The sequence below is a fragment of the Leuresthes tenuis genome, unplaced genomic scaffold (assembly GCF_036924035.1).
Source record: "Leuresthes tenuis unplaced genomic scaffold, fLeuTen1.0.hap1 SCAF_7, whole genome shotgun sequence".
NCBI classification, from domain to species: Eukaryota; Metazoa; Chordata; class Actinopteri; order Atheriniformes; family Atherinopsidae; genus Leuresthes; species Leuresthes tenuis.
In genome coordinates this window covers 7,985,226-7,999,104 of record NW_027325361.1, presented here as the reverse complement: position 1 = coordinate 7,999,104, position 13,879 = coordinate 7,985,226, and the positions used below count along the sequence as shown (strand labels likewise).

Sequence of the window (13,879 nt, the reverse complement as noted above, 5' to 3'; positions counted from 1 at the left end):
TTATGTGCTTTGCCATTGCTTCCCCATGGCAGAGAACAGATGAGGGATTCTAACGGTCTGTCCATCCTCACCCTTGGCCCTGCTTCCCAACAGAAGGGACAGATCCCTCCTTTAAAAAGCACAGCTCATCATAATACAAGAATTTGTATTGTACAAGAAAACAGTCCAGCATAGCTCAAACTGAGAGGGCAACAGACAGATTATCCATGGTAACAGAGCTTTGCACACAAGGATATTTTCTTTTCCTCTACAGAGGAACACAATTGCTGCCAGTGTCAATGGGTCACATTTTTTCCGGTTCCTGGTTAATGGGCTGTAGAGATGGTTAGCACGTACGATTAGTTTTAATCTACTACATTTGACTGGAAGGGAAAGGGATTGAATTCATTTCAACACACTGCTGAGGTTTGTATGTAGCAGTTGAAATGAAGCAAACATTTTTTTTTTATTCTTCCAGTCACTTTAAATTATTCAAAGGAACCAAAAAAAAAGAAGCTAACTGACAAATTGAAATACTTTGACTTTATTCAGTTTTTTTGCCCGGCAGTGTTAAAACTTTTAAAGACATTTTGTAAGTTATGCAAACAGACATGCAGTGCAGGTTTTGCTCTGGATAAAAACACATGACAATGATTCAGGATACTTCAGTGTTTTTCATTTCACAAAAGTGCTTGACTGAGGTTTGTATCTTACTTCTACTATTACTTATTGTTTGTTTATTTGTAGTTATTGCACAGAGACAGATCTTCACTTACTGACTGGTGGAGAATAGAATCAAGATAGAAAAAGAAAGCAGGAACCACTAAGGGACGTAACATGAAATGTAAAAAAAAGTCCCTGTTGAAGAAAAAAAAAAAAAATTAAGTAAGTTGTGAAAATTGCAATGTGTACATCAGATATACAAGTATTAATATTGATCTAGACATTTAATATAACATATGTATGTCTGATTTCATTCAATTTAATCTAATGTGTCTTCTTAAGTTTTGACTTCAGATGCTGTTGTAAAATTGTACAGGTCAGAAACACAACACACACATTAGAATCTTACTGTGAAGGATACTTCATAAAACCTGCTGCTTTGTGAGGTATGGCACAAGACTGTTATCCCTTTGACTCCCGCTACCATGAGTCACTTTCAACTGGATGCATGAAAAAACAAAAAAACAAAAATTATACCATCTCATGACACTGTGCTATATTATTGCTGAGTGAAAGAAGTATAAATTGAGAAAATCGTTTGCAGAATTCTAAGATGTGTTGTTCATAGCATGTGTCCCAAATGTCTCTGTTTTGTATGCGTTTCAGAACTCCGCCCGTTTTTATGAAGTATTCTTTGCAGAAAAGTTTGAAAAAGACATTTGGCTCAGTCTATCTTCAGACAGGCCGTGGCTCATACTAAAGTCTTTTAGCATACTTCTTAGGCAAATTAAGAAACTTCAAGTACTTTTGGTGTAGCCTTAAGAAAAGATACCCAACACTGATCATAGAAGTAATCTCGACATGACACTAGCCTGGAATTCAGAGCCCCTCCATGGGAAATGCGAAAGCGGACCAATGGATAATCATATGCAAATCTCAACTAAATCTTACGTCAGGGGCTTCATTTATAAAAATGTCCTTAGATTTATACTTAAACTAAGTATTTGATCATACCTGATAGTGTTCTTATGCATGATGTGTAAAAGATGCAGAACTTTAAAAATAATTATTTAAGCAAACAGAAATGTGTGGCCCCTGCCTGACTGAGCCAACACAAATAATGATGAGGGTTTAGTCAGGATTGGCCTTAGTTACTTCCTTTTAAAAATATACACATTTTATAGCATCACACGCTCTTCGAGTACCCCGAAATGTGGAAAATTATTCCCCAATCTTTTAGTTGACAATCACGTTCTTCTTTAACTTAATGGACAGTCTACAAGATAATTGGATGCATACGCCTCCCAAATGGTAATACTGACATACAACTATTGGGAAAAAAAATCACATCAAGTCTAGTAGTAGTTAAAGGTACAATTGTTTCCATGTTAAAGTAAGATTTTATAAATAACAATTTAAACATTGTATCTTCTTGAGCCATATCTGAGAGCAAAAGTAAGCCAATTTTATAAATGATGCCCCATGTCTGACAATATCTATTGTCTCCATAAAGTTTTGATTACCATCTTGTCTAGAAAAATACAATTAAAGGTGCAAAATGTATAGCATTCTCCTTAGCGCTGGTATTTTTAAAAAAAACTTAGGTCTTCAGATTCAGCAGAGCACCAAAAGATATCCAAGAGGTTCCTGACAAGTTATTCAGTGTGTTCACAATTCCAGGACACAAAGGGCTTACCAGTGAGTAAGAGTTTTGTCCAGCAACAGCTTTTCCAGGACATAAGGACTGTGTTAATGTAATTTTAAAAGTTCTATAAACCTCTGTATCACAAAAATCTAATACATGAGGCGTTGGATTTCAAGCTGTTCGACTTTTTAAAAGGGGACTTTCCCTGTCAGTACTTTGAAACAGGGTTGTCAAAGCAGCACAAAGTCCCCAGCGGTGATGACCGTTTTCTGTGTGTTGCGAATGAAGGGCCATTCTCGCTTCTCTGGGGTCAGGCCTGCATACAGGTCGTAATCTCTGCCGTGACCTTGCATGAACGTGAACGCCGGGTATTTTTCCTTTGCCGATGGCTGCAGAACCTGGAGCAAAAACAGACCTGCCGTTTTTGTGTTGAATTTCAACACTTAACAAAATAGGAGGTATTCTCATTCTCTGAATGCAAATTACATTCACTCCAATACAAAGAGAGAAGAACTCTAAGCAGAAGCATGATACATTTAAGGAGGGAAAATTGGTCTAAAGCATCTATTCACATAACGACTGTGTGGAGAAGCCAAGCACAAATTAAGTTAGATTCTTGGCTAAATGGTGCCACCTACTGGTCAACTAAAGTAAGACTGACAACAAATGGCCACAGCAAAAAGTAATAGACGTGAAGTATGTTGAAATCAAAATAATTAAAATATCTGAGAAATTACTTATTAGATTGTGGCATTGGATGAGTTATTGTCTAGGTGTGCTGTGTCTCATTTTTCCACACCTTGGACAGCTCTTCCCTGATTCTCTCATAGTCTTGAACACTTCTGGAATAGAAACCAATGGTGCAGCTTGGGTCCATCTTGCTGAAAGGCATCTTTTTTGGCGAGGGGCAGTGATATGACTAGACAAAAAGAGAAAATATATCTGAACATATTCATCAAGCCGAGTAACTGCAGGGCATATATACACTCCACGACAGCATCAACAAAAAATAAGACGTATTCTGCATCATTTGATGAATGAAATCCTATTTATCGGCTGTCACAGTATCCATAAATTTACACCTGTGGTGTGTTGTCACATTGTATGCCACAGCATGTAAAAGCATAAAACAAAGTTGCAACACAATGCTGAGTGCTGATTTTTATTTATAGGTTCTGAAATATTCAGCCTCACAGTGCCAGATCCTGTATTTGGAGTATTTCTCTTAAGTGGCAGCTTCACTTATCTGAGCAGCAAATAAATCAGTAGAAAGGGACTCTGTAATTGGTCTGAGCGGTGCTTTAAGATTCACACCCTTAAGTACTAACAGAAACTATTAAATTCACGTTACTGGGGCTCCAGTCAGCTCGTCTGTGTAATTTCACATTACCCGGAGAGGGAAATTGCTGGTGCTGACATCCACAAAAGACTGACAGTAATGAGGGTCCATGTAAATCAAGCTGTCATCTGCAAGGACAAAACAGAAGACAAGTTATTCAAAAACATCAGATTATTACAAAAAAAAGAAAAAAAAAAGCGCCTTTTACCAATTTCTATGCAGAGTAGCTCAAAGTCACCCGCTTGGCCTAGTGTTGGGCTTGTGTGCGTCAAATATGCCTCCCAGAAGGTTGTTGCTTTTTAATATCCACCAGGGTGGATTAAATTCTGCATAATCAGATCAGTTTGTACAAGCACATTCTTTATCTCTAAAAAAAGAGGCTGTCATTTAATTTTTGTGTGGGGGAATTACTTTTACAAACACGCAATTATATTCGACCATTTGCATAAGATAAATGCATTGCTGAGCCGTGCCCTGGCAGGGAGAATGTATTGCTTGTCATTTAGACATCATCCACCACTGTATTTCAAATTGGTAAAATGTAAATGCGTAAATATTGACTGCCAAGATGTACAACTGAAGGTTCCTTCTGGCTCCTGAAGGTGATGAAGAGTGGCTCACTTTGGGCCCCGGATAAAATTTAATGCATGCCTCCTATGGAAATCAATTACAGCTCACAACTTGGGAGGTTTACTTGTGATAAATGGGTGAGGCTTTGATGGGTCAGAGAGAATAAAGTAAGCTCTGCTTCACTTGCTTTCATCTCCACTCCTCACCGTTTTCCTCACGCAAATGTGAATACATTAACTTATTTTGTCTCTACACATACGAAGGGTATATTATGCAAAGATAATTTGTTATTCACTCCAACCTCTGTGTGTGTCTTTTTCTGTTTTTCATTATGCTAACACTAACCTTGAAATCCCACAAAGTAGCACGCCTGTTTGGGCTTTCCTCCGATTATGCCAATGCAGTACTCCAGACTCAGTATGCTCTGAATGAACACACAGGGACAAAGCAGAGAAGCATACGTTACGTCTGACCGAGAGAGACAAAATACTTTCATTTTGTTTAGTGCTGACTATCATCCAATTAATTTAAATCAGACATTCTAAATCACCCATTCCCACTACCTGATTTACTTTGCAGCATAATTTGACTTGCTTTAAGGTTTTGAAATCTCCATACAACATTTTTTTTTCTAGCATATGTAATTAGGTTAAATGGTAAGTTTAAAAAACGGCATAGACTTAGATAAATCCCTCACCTTTGCAAAGTCAAAATACTCAGGGTTAGTCCTCTCCCCTCCCAGCCTCACAGGGATAAGGATGATGACAGCTCGGTTGTCTGGGAGGGTGGGTGCAGATGCTGGTTTGTCATTGTGCTCCAGAGGAGGGGTGTGCAATGCCTCATCAGAGGCCTCCCCTTCTTTGGTTGCCCTGTGGCAATCAATGACATCGGCACTGTACACTATGAAGGATCAATAACACAAAGATTAGATGGGGGCGTATATCCCCGTTTGTCCTCTCTTGGCTGTTTCAAAAGTTTCTGGATTTTGAAAATGGAAATAAATGGCTTAAAACACTTTTTCCCCCCAAACATGTATCAAATGTTATCAGAACATACACATTGAAATTGTATGGTACCAATCAAATTATGTTGTTATAAATGTTACCTAATTTTGAATGAACAGCAAACTCTTAATAACAAATTTCTGCTTTTATTTTCCCCTCTTTCTTGTCTTATTTTTGACTCTGAAGGATCAGTCTGATTTTCTGTACTCTGCATGGATCTTTGATTACACATAAGCGTAGATAAGTTAAACTTGTTTATAAAGAGTATAAAATGTAAAAGTAATCGGAGAGGCAGCAGATTTATATTCACATAAAACAGAAAATTCTCATATTCTGTTGAATAGTCTAATGTTTTGGTTATTATATGTAAAAGCATGGGTTCAAGAGTCTTATCTCCCTGTGATTCTAGCATCACATTTTCAACACACCAAGATACTGTCGCTCACACAAACAGCTATTTTCTGCTATTGAAAAGACAAACATGAATCAACACCTAAGATATTGAGGTTAAGAGGAGGTCGGACTGGGAGGTTATAGATTTGGAATGGATGTGTTTGTTGGGGAATAGACACAGTGAGACTCCTGTCACCACTTTAAGCAGCTCCAGTCTCGCAGCCGCAGAGAGATGGTGGAAAAAAGAAGGGTCGGCTCGGCTCCGTGCCCAGTATCCTGTTTTTATCAACAGCAGGATCATCTTTCATACCTGTGCAGTCCTGGGAGACATAGGCAGTTATACCCGCCAAGCCAGGGTCCATCGCTTCCTCGACAGCTTTCCTAAGAGAAAGAGAGAGGAAAAGAAGACCAGAAGAGGCAAGTAAGGAGAGAAAGTGAATGAGAAAAGCATAAAGCTTTAAAGGCATAAAGGCTTTGTATACAACTTCATCATGAACTTAACAATAAAATTACTAATTGAATATGCTAATTGTCAGATTGGAGCATTTGTAAAGATTTTTCTACAAGTTATGGGTGTTATATTCACAAGCATCTTTACCAACAACCACAAAGCCTCTGAAACATACATCACTGAGTTAATAAAAGGGTTGAGGGTTACAGCTGGTGTGGTCTCCAGCTTGAACACATTTTGCTCATCTACAATATGTTTCCACTTTTTATGCAACTCCTGCGGTCATCTATGAAGTTGTGAATGTGCATGTATAATGTTGCAAACAAAAATCAAGAAAGCTACTTTACAACAACAGCCAGAAGTCACGCCACATTTCCACAGTTAGACAAGACAACAAAAAAACTCTCTTAATGCTTAGATTTTCATTTTAGGCATTTAAATAGTCGTTGTGTATACTGCGTTTTATACAGTTTTTGCTTGTGTGTCTCTGTGCTGACTTTTTTTTACTAATTTGTCAAACAACTAAAATTTCCTTTGTTAAACTAAATGATGATGATTCACTGCATAGAAATAGCTATTCAAAAACCTCAAAATTATTCAAAGGAAGTGTCCAAATATAAAACAATTACAATTAAAAAATATGCCAAGTTTCCTAAAGTTCAGCTCAGGAGTTTCACTTGATGGCAGGAATTCATAGAAGACAGAACTAGACATGACTTGTCAGAGTCAACTGTTACAAATGCAGCTGACTGAAACTTACTTGAGGATGTGTGCCACCACAGCTGGACCATACCAGTCCCCTGCCTGTCTTCCCATCGTCAGGCCTAAGTGGACAAGCCTATGCAGGCCCAGTGGAGCTGATGAGCTGTCCCCAAACCAGGACACCAGAGTCCGGTGGTACATATCCTTCAAATGTGCATCTGCCTCCTCTGCCGATACAGAGGCTTGGCCCTGGGGTGGAAGAGATGATCTGTTATCGGACGTCCTGGGGGAGGCCTGCAGAGAAGCCTCCAGGGAGGCGACGAGACGCTTGGCTGCAGTGATGGTCCACGTCTCTGTGTCCAAAGGCTGGAGTGTCAGTGCCTCAGACCAGGTCCAATCTGGACAGTTAAACAGGGTTGAGTCAGATTACTCTGAGAGGTAGTCATTAACTAAACTTTACAGTAATATGTAAAGCAATCTATCGATTACAAAATGTAATGTTACTTGCTGGTATGCGTGTGTATGTATAACATGTGGGATGTTGTTCATCTCTTGTAAAAAAAAAAGAGCTTATCATGAAAATGCTTCATAATCTTAAGACTATAAGACTGTAATATCATCATAAGACATAATTACAACAGTATTATTGTGATCTGGTTATGTAATCTTAATTATTTGTAATCCAATACCGACTCTAATAATATCACTTTTTTTTTTATTTTATTTCATACTTCACAAATAGCTATTTTTCAAACAGACACTGACCCACTAATGATCATTTAGGGGTGATTTTTTTTCTGTATCTGACTTTAGACATGGAAGGAAGCAGTAACTGATAAACAGACATCCTGGCCAGTGGACAACTAACTGCTCCTTCTGAGTATAAATGTGTAACATTTTGTTACACACTTTTAAAAAGCTCTCAGAGGAGGCATTACAGAACAAAACACATAAAAGCAATTTGGACAACATGCCAGCACAGAAAACCAATAGAAATTATACATCACATTTTAATTGTAGTGCAACAAAAAAAAGTTTGAAAATCTGACAAAATAAGGAAAACGTCCCCTCCGAGGCTTCCTGAACCTGATCATTTCACACATCACTCTTCCTTTTAAGAGCATTAAGAAAAGTCATTCAGACCTTGATATTAAAGTTTTTTTGTCTTAAAACGTCTGAATCTCATATGCTTCAGCAACAAATTAAGTGTAATTCTGTTCAATTATAAGTTTGAGTATTCCAGTATTTCACTTTAATAGTATCTTAGCCTTACAAACAGGGTGGGAGCTGAAGGCGGAGAGAAGGGGAGTGGCCCGGGCTATAAAACAGACACGAGCCGAGTGTAAGGAATTAACTAAATGACCTTGATTCAAAGTGAATAAAAGCGAAATTGATCAATAAATATCCCGAAGTGGACATTAGTCTTTTTATATGGAAATATTTCATTTGTGACATATTTCAGATTGGACAAAAGGCCAGTTTTAGATGTTGTTTTCTAAATGACTGCATTAGACCGACAGCCATCTCCATATGTGGACCCATAAAGTTTTTGATACGTAAGAGATGACAGATCTCACAAATATATGAGGAATTCAATCATTCTGATGTCTTAGATTTCTAATCAAACTTTTAGTTTTAGGGTGAAAATGACAAAAATCGTTCTTTAAAACCAAAATTACCCAGATAATATGAGGATTCAAATCAGAGACTTCCACCAACAAGCCCACTCTTAGACAAAGAGGATCCAACTTCTTTGATCAATGAATGACCCTTCATAAACAAATTCAAAATCTCCAGAACAACAAAAGTGAACCAAAACTCAAATCCGCTCATAGCATTGGTCCCATTTCACGTCTTAGTTGTGGTACCATCCTTTGCCTCACCTCTGCCCAAAAAGTGCAGGACAAGAGCCTGTGCCAGCATCATCTGTCCAGCCCTCAGCATGCAGCCCCAGCCACAGTCGGAGGTGAGGGTGCTGCCTGGCATTGGAGGGAACTCTTCCCTGTATGTCAGCCACACGCGCGATGCAAAATCCTTCCGGAAAGCCTCCGCATTCCCCATGACAAAGTCCTCATCGGAGGCTTCGCAGGAGGCTTCAGTAAGACTGCCATCATCTGAGGAAAATGAATCAGAAAATACACCAAAGATCCTGATAAATGCATCTGTATCGTTATTTAGATAATCCTATTACTGTCTTTTAAAGGCTTATGTCAAAAGACACAGTGGATTTGTAATGTCTTTCAGAATCTCTAGAAACAGCTGTAATGTGCACCCAAAACATAAAGACAGGAGAAAAAATATGTTTTGGCTGCTTTAAAGCCTAAATTTGGCAAATGATGTTTAATCCTCTCATCAATCATAATGTTCGTTTTAACAATAACTACTCAGAAAATAACTTATTGGTTTACAGGAGGCTGACATGCGTTAACACTATAGAAATTGTCTGTTGTAATCGTTAGTCCTTTGGATCGCATTATGTAAGAAGTTTAGCAAAACATGCTAAACTAAGGCAATATTTTGATTTAAAGAAGAGATTTAATTGACCATTAAGTCCTTTCTAGCTGGGTCCGGCACAGATTGACAAATAACTGTAATACATTATGTTAGAAATATCAATCATAAATTTGAACAATTTCTATGTTTCCTGTTTACATCTTTACGAAAAATACCATTTCCAAAATTGTTTCATAATCTTTCTCAGTAACCAGGCTTTGACTGCCATCACATCAATTAACAGTTCTTTTAATTGTTAACCCTCTTTCGGCATGTTTTCAATAGGATTTTGGACAATTTCTCTTCTGCAACAGTCATCAGGTCGTTTAGTTTTGAAGGGTTTCTTGTTATTACTCTGGTTTGTAGTCTCCAGATTTTGGATGGGTTTCAGGTGTAGTTTCTGGCAGGGTCACTCCGAAATGCTGAGAACGAATCGCATTAACCGTTTCTCAACTGCTTTGGGTGTTTGTAACTGAGCATTGTGTCATTCAAAGGTTCAATCCTGCCCAGTGGTGTGTTTTTCTGCACACTGTCTAATGGTTTCTGCCTGAATCTTAATATAATCCATCCTACCAGAGACTATCCAAAGCCTAAGAATTACCACTGTGGACCTCCTGAAGAATCTGAGCAATTCTGGTACCAACATCTCAAAGCATATTCTGGGGGAAGTCATCTTTCAGCAACAATGGATCTTACATTACTACAAAGACATACAACAAACAAACATGTTTGTGAGGATGCATAGGCACCATACCTTCAGCCTTGAAATGGTAGCATTTTCCCAGAAGCAGCACAGGGGAATTTCTACTAAATGACGTCTTTGATTTGAGAACCCAACCTAAGAGACAGAATAAAAAGACAACAGATCGAGGTGTGGGTAAGGTTAAAAAATGTTCTATTTACCCAGTTAAGTGGCACACCCACTCTAAACCATTCATCATTCAACAGTTCCCCCCCCCCCCCCATCACTTGTCACATGAGAGGCATTGTAACCACTGTGTTTTCTGGGTTGTTTTTATTTGAGTGAACAGAAAGAGAAAAATACACGTTTTCTCACAAAACAGTGTGGACAGTATGACAAAGGACTATTTTAAGGACTGACTCAGCAGCAGCAGGCTCTTGTCTCATTGGATTCTGGAGACTTTTGATTTGTAATGGCACTCGCGTTCACAATATATCTAATTGTTTATTTGTTTCAGTTGCAAAAGTCCACTTTAGACAACCTGCTTGTTTAGATTTTCTCAGTAAAATGCTGTAGTTGGGTTCATTGCCAGGTTAAAACAGCACCGCGTTGATGCATGAAAGCAGACACGTTGAGGGTAAAGCATGGGTGGTAGCAGGGTTATGAGTGCGTTTGTGTTTCTGTCCTATACTCTGGTGTAAATTACTTACTGTACTTCACATTGTGCCACGCCGACAAGAACTTTGTCTTCATTTTTTCCACCTCGTCGCTCCCTTTATTCTCCATTTGGACCAGCGAAGGAAGTAACCCATTCCAACACAGCTTACAAGCCTGAACACTGTGCACACATACACGCGCACGCACACATAGCTTTGCGTTGCAGTATCACTGCACTACAAAAGATTGCATGAAATTACAGCTTTAAATTAAAGCGTGGCTACCTTGTAGCGCTTGTTCAGTCCAGCAGTTTCCCACTTAAAGACGCGTTGCTGCTCTCTATCCAAGTTTAAACAAAACATTGTGTATTACAGATACTTTAAAACACAGCTCCTTTCATGACCTACTGTGCAACTTCGCACTCCCCAGCGATAAATAGTGTTTACATTTTGAGGAAGTAGAGTGTCAAGTCAGGCGATATCGCGGTGTTTCCGGCGAGAACTCGAGTGAGATGCGATGAGAGAGGTTCGAATTGGAAATAAGCATTGCCCGAGCGGGCGGGGCTTCACGAGGTTTTCCGGATTTTAAAGCTCTGTTTAATCATACGTGCCTGGTTTGGGTCTTTCCTGTATTAAATCAAGCATCCAGGTTTTAAAAGGACAGGCTGTGGAGTGACACGTTTTCGTCACAAAACTTCAAGTTTCCCCCCACTTCAGCGCAGCTATTACACCGAGATGTTAAAGTTCATTTTGAATTTGAAATATTCCGCTGTGACCCTTATCCAAATAGCTATGGTGACGTCACATACAATAACAGATAGTATTTGGACGAGTATCACGATTGCATCAATACACTGAAAAGGTCATTTAAGTTCTGGCAAACTGTGAGCTCTTGAACACTGCATGGTCATGGATTTAATCAAAGAATAAATCCATTTCAAACAAACATTGTAAATGTGTCACTTTGGACATGATATCTCTCATTTGTTTCTTAATGTTCACAATCTGGGGCTTCAGTTGGTTAATTGTGAAATAAATTAAATCAATAATAATAATAATGATAATAAGTATAGTAAAACATAGCTCCAAACATTTCATTTAATTAAAATGTAATCAAATTCTGCTAACATTTTACCTTTCCTGTATAAACTTTATGCACTTTTAGTTTGTAAAACACAATGAAAATTTGTGAGACCAAAGTTGACAGGGAAAAACTTCAAGTACAAGTTCTCAGCAATGGTGAACAAAGAATAATTGGAGAAAATTGCTCTGCCAGGTCATCTGTCCATAGACGATTAATACTAAGATGTAAACAAATTGTCTTTTCAATTTGTGTGTATGTGTCAAAAATATTGATAAGCATGTTCCCTCTTCATACAGATTAATCCTTTAAATGTCAAGATGACCAGACTACCTCACGATAAAGAGGAGAGCCTTGCACTCCCATATTGACAACATTTTCAGGTCCATAGTAAGGTTTATTACCAGTATGCCTTCTTCAACAAACCTGACATGATAGGAAAGCCTAGCATCCTTGTTTCATCTGAAGGGACAGGCCAGGTGGTGAGGCCCAGATTTAAAACCAGTCATGGTCAAAATGCCTTTTGACTACTAAGCTTCCCACAGCTGGAGTAAGCTACCACTGCAACTGTAGATACCTTTATAACACCGCTAATCACTGTTGTTTTCCCACTGTAATTAGTATCCCACCCTTAGTAAACAAATTCTGATTTAAGTTTACATATGCTTTTGTTAATACACCCATACATGGGTCATAACTTTACTTTGCATGCTTTATTGTTTAGAAGCATACTTTCTATTTATTGTGCATTGCTGTAGCATCTTATGATATGTAAAAAAATTGTTGAGTACAGGCACCTACAAATTATTTGTTGGGGATGACCCAGTTGCCAAAAAAGTACATCAAGATGGTGAATACAGGGTTGGACATAAAACAAGATGTATGCTTCAAGAACAGTGCTTCTTTTGAGATAGAATAACTTTTTTGGTGTGGGTTGCTGGTTTTATAACTTTGAAACAACACACTGAGCCTCTTTAGACTCATCTGAAGTTTTTTATATTTTAAAGTAAACTCCCGTTACAAACGAAATAGGCCTATCAAAATCTTTATTTTCAAACTGAAACGCGCACAAACTTTTCATTGGGTGTGTTCGGTTGCACAGCATTACAGTTTTTACGGTAATAATCCCGTCCTCCCGTTTTCCCTGTGGCCGTAGTGAGTGAGTGGAAAGCGGAGCGCCTGCTGCCTGCCTGCCTGGGAATTCCGTTAAAGCACATCAGCGGCCACTGCCATGGCTGAACGCCGCGCCTTCGCCCAAAAAATCAGCAGGTAACGACTTAAGGCTCAGAAACGAGCTCACTAAATGAACACCGAACACTTTGTCGCTCTTATGTAGGTCGCCCTTAGACCACCGCTGCGGGAACCCTGTGAAGGGAGGCCCAGCAGCCTGGCTGCTCAGAGCTAACCACTCGTTAGCTGTAACGGCAGAGATGCTCAGACCCACCCAGAGACAGCGCAAGCTGCCGTTTTCATTTTACACTGAATGCTAACAAAGGAGTAATATCGTTGGGTTCATGGTAGTAAATTGTCTAGAAAGAAATCCGCTTTCCATTTATATCCCGCACTCACAGAGTCTCTGCTACTGTAAATTATAATGGATTTTGAACAGCTAGCCATCTCGCATACTGTAGCTAACGATGGAGGCTACTGTAGATACTAACAGTGGCAGAGATGCGACTGAACTTTGTTGAGCTATGTTTTCAACTAGACCTGATAGTGCGGAGAGAGGAGGTCTGGGAACTTACTTGAAACAAAAGCATCCTTAGAGTGCCATCAAATACTGACATTGTAATCTCCTCCCTGCCTCTCAGACAGATCAAAGTAATCTCCTTAACAAAGGGCTTTGTGCAAGCTGTCAAATGCCAACATCCCAGTGGTAATACAGAAGGGGAAATCCACATGGACACGTTTATTCGCTATTCTTGATTATGCCTTAATGCTCAAATCATTTTATATCATCAGTTATTTGACAAATCATCAACTCTTTTTGTTATTATATGCGATGTGTTAATATCAGGAAGGGGCATGACTCTGACCTCCGATTAATCAAATCTACAGCTTATTGGGCCTTTTTATTGGTTAATGTGTAATGTGTTATATTGTATATTATGTTACCTAATTGAGTTATAAACTAAACAAACTAATCCACTGGTGAATATGCAGGCTTTGCAGTACAATGGCATGGCAATGTTTTGTCCTCGGATATTACTGTCGTAAATTT

The 13,879-nt window shown here is 38.8% G+C and overlaps 2 protein-coding genes across 12 annotated transcripts in view; one reads left to right on the top strand and one right to left on the bottom strand.

Annotated features, from left to right (window-relative positions):
* Positions 1-504: 504 nt before the first annotated feature.
* atg4c (autophagy related 4C, cysteine peptidase) lies at positions 505-11,073 on the bottom strand. 2 transcript variants are annotated; one of them, XM_072389082.1, is made up of 11 exons: positions 10,863-11,073; positions 10,632-10,759; positions 9,994-10,077; positions 8,630-8,860; positions 6,805-7,144; positions 5,904-5,974; positions 4,894-5,096; positions 4,542-4,620; positions 3,678-3,754; positions 3,087-3,206; positions 505-2,685 (listed from the first exon to the last, which is right to left on the bottom strand). In XM_072389082.1, exons 2-11 carry the CDS (start codon positions 10,705-10,707, stop codon positions 2,518-2,520), a joined length of 1,449 nt encoding a protein of 482 aa, XP_072245183.1. In that variant the 5' UTR covers positions 10,708-10,759; positions 10,863-11,073; the 3' UTR covers positions 505-2,517. The 2 variants fall into 2 exon arrangements, with proteins under 2 accessions (XP_072245183.1, XP_072245182.1); XM_072389081.1 differs by having other exon boundaries at positions 10,632-11,073.
* Positions 11,074-12,808: 1,735 nt separating this feature from the next.
* The window catches only part of dock7 (dedicator of cytokinesis 7), a 43,625-nt gene continuing 42,554 nt past the window's right edge, over positions 12,809-13,879 (top strand). For all 10 annotated transcript variants that reach the window (XM_072389091.1, XM_072389092.1, XM_072389088.1 and 7 more), the window contains exon 1: positions 12,809-12,927. In XM_072389091.1, the coding sequence (XP_072245192.1) occupies positions 12,890-12,927 (38 nt within the window). In that variant the 5' untranslated portion in view covers positions 12,809-12,889. The remainder of the gene's footprint in view (positions 12,928-13,879) is intronic.

Bases quoted from the DNA above. Each gene is read 5' to 3' on its own strand.
- atg4c (XM_072389081.1), bottom strand. From the start codon at position 10,707: ATGGAGAATAAAGGGAGCGACGAGGTGGAAAAAATGAAGACAAAGTTC. The intron at 5,975-6,804 runs GTAAGTTTCAGT...TCTTTCTCTTAG, and splicing joins GTGGTGGCACACATCCTCAA to GAAAGCTGTCGAGGAAGCGA. The intron at 4,621-4,893 runs GTGAGGGATTTA...GTGTTCATTCAG, and splicing joins AGTATTTTGACTTTGCAAAG to AGCATACTGAGTCTGGAGTA.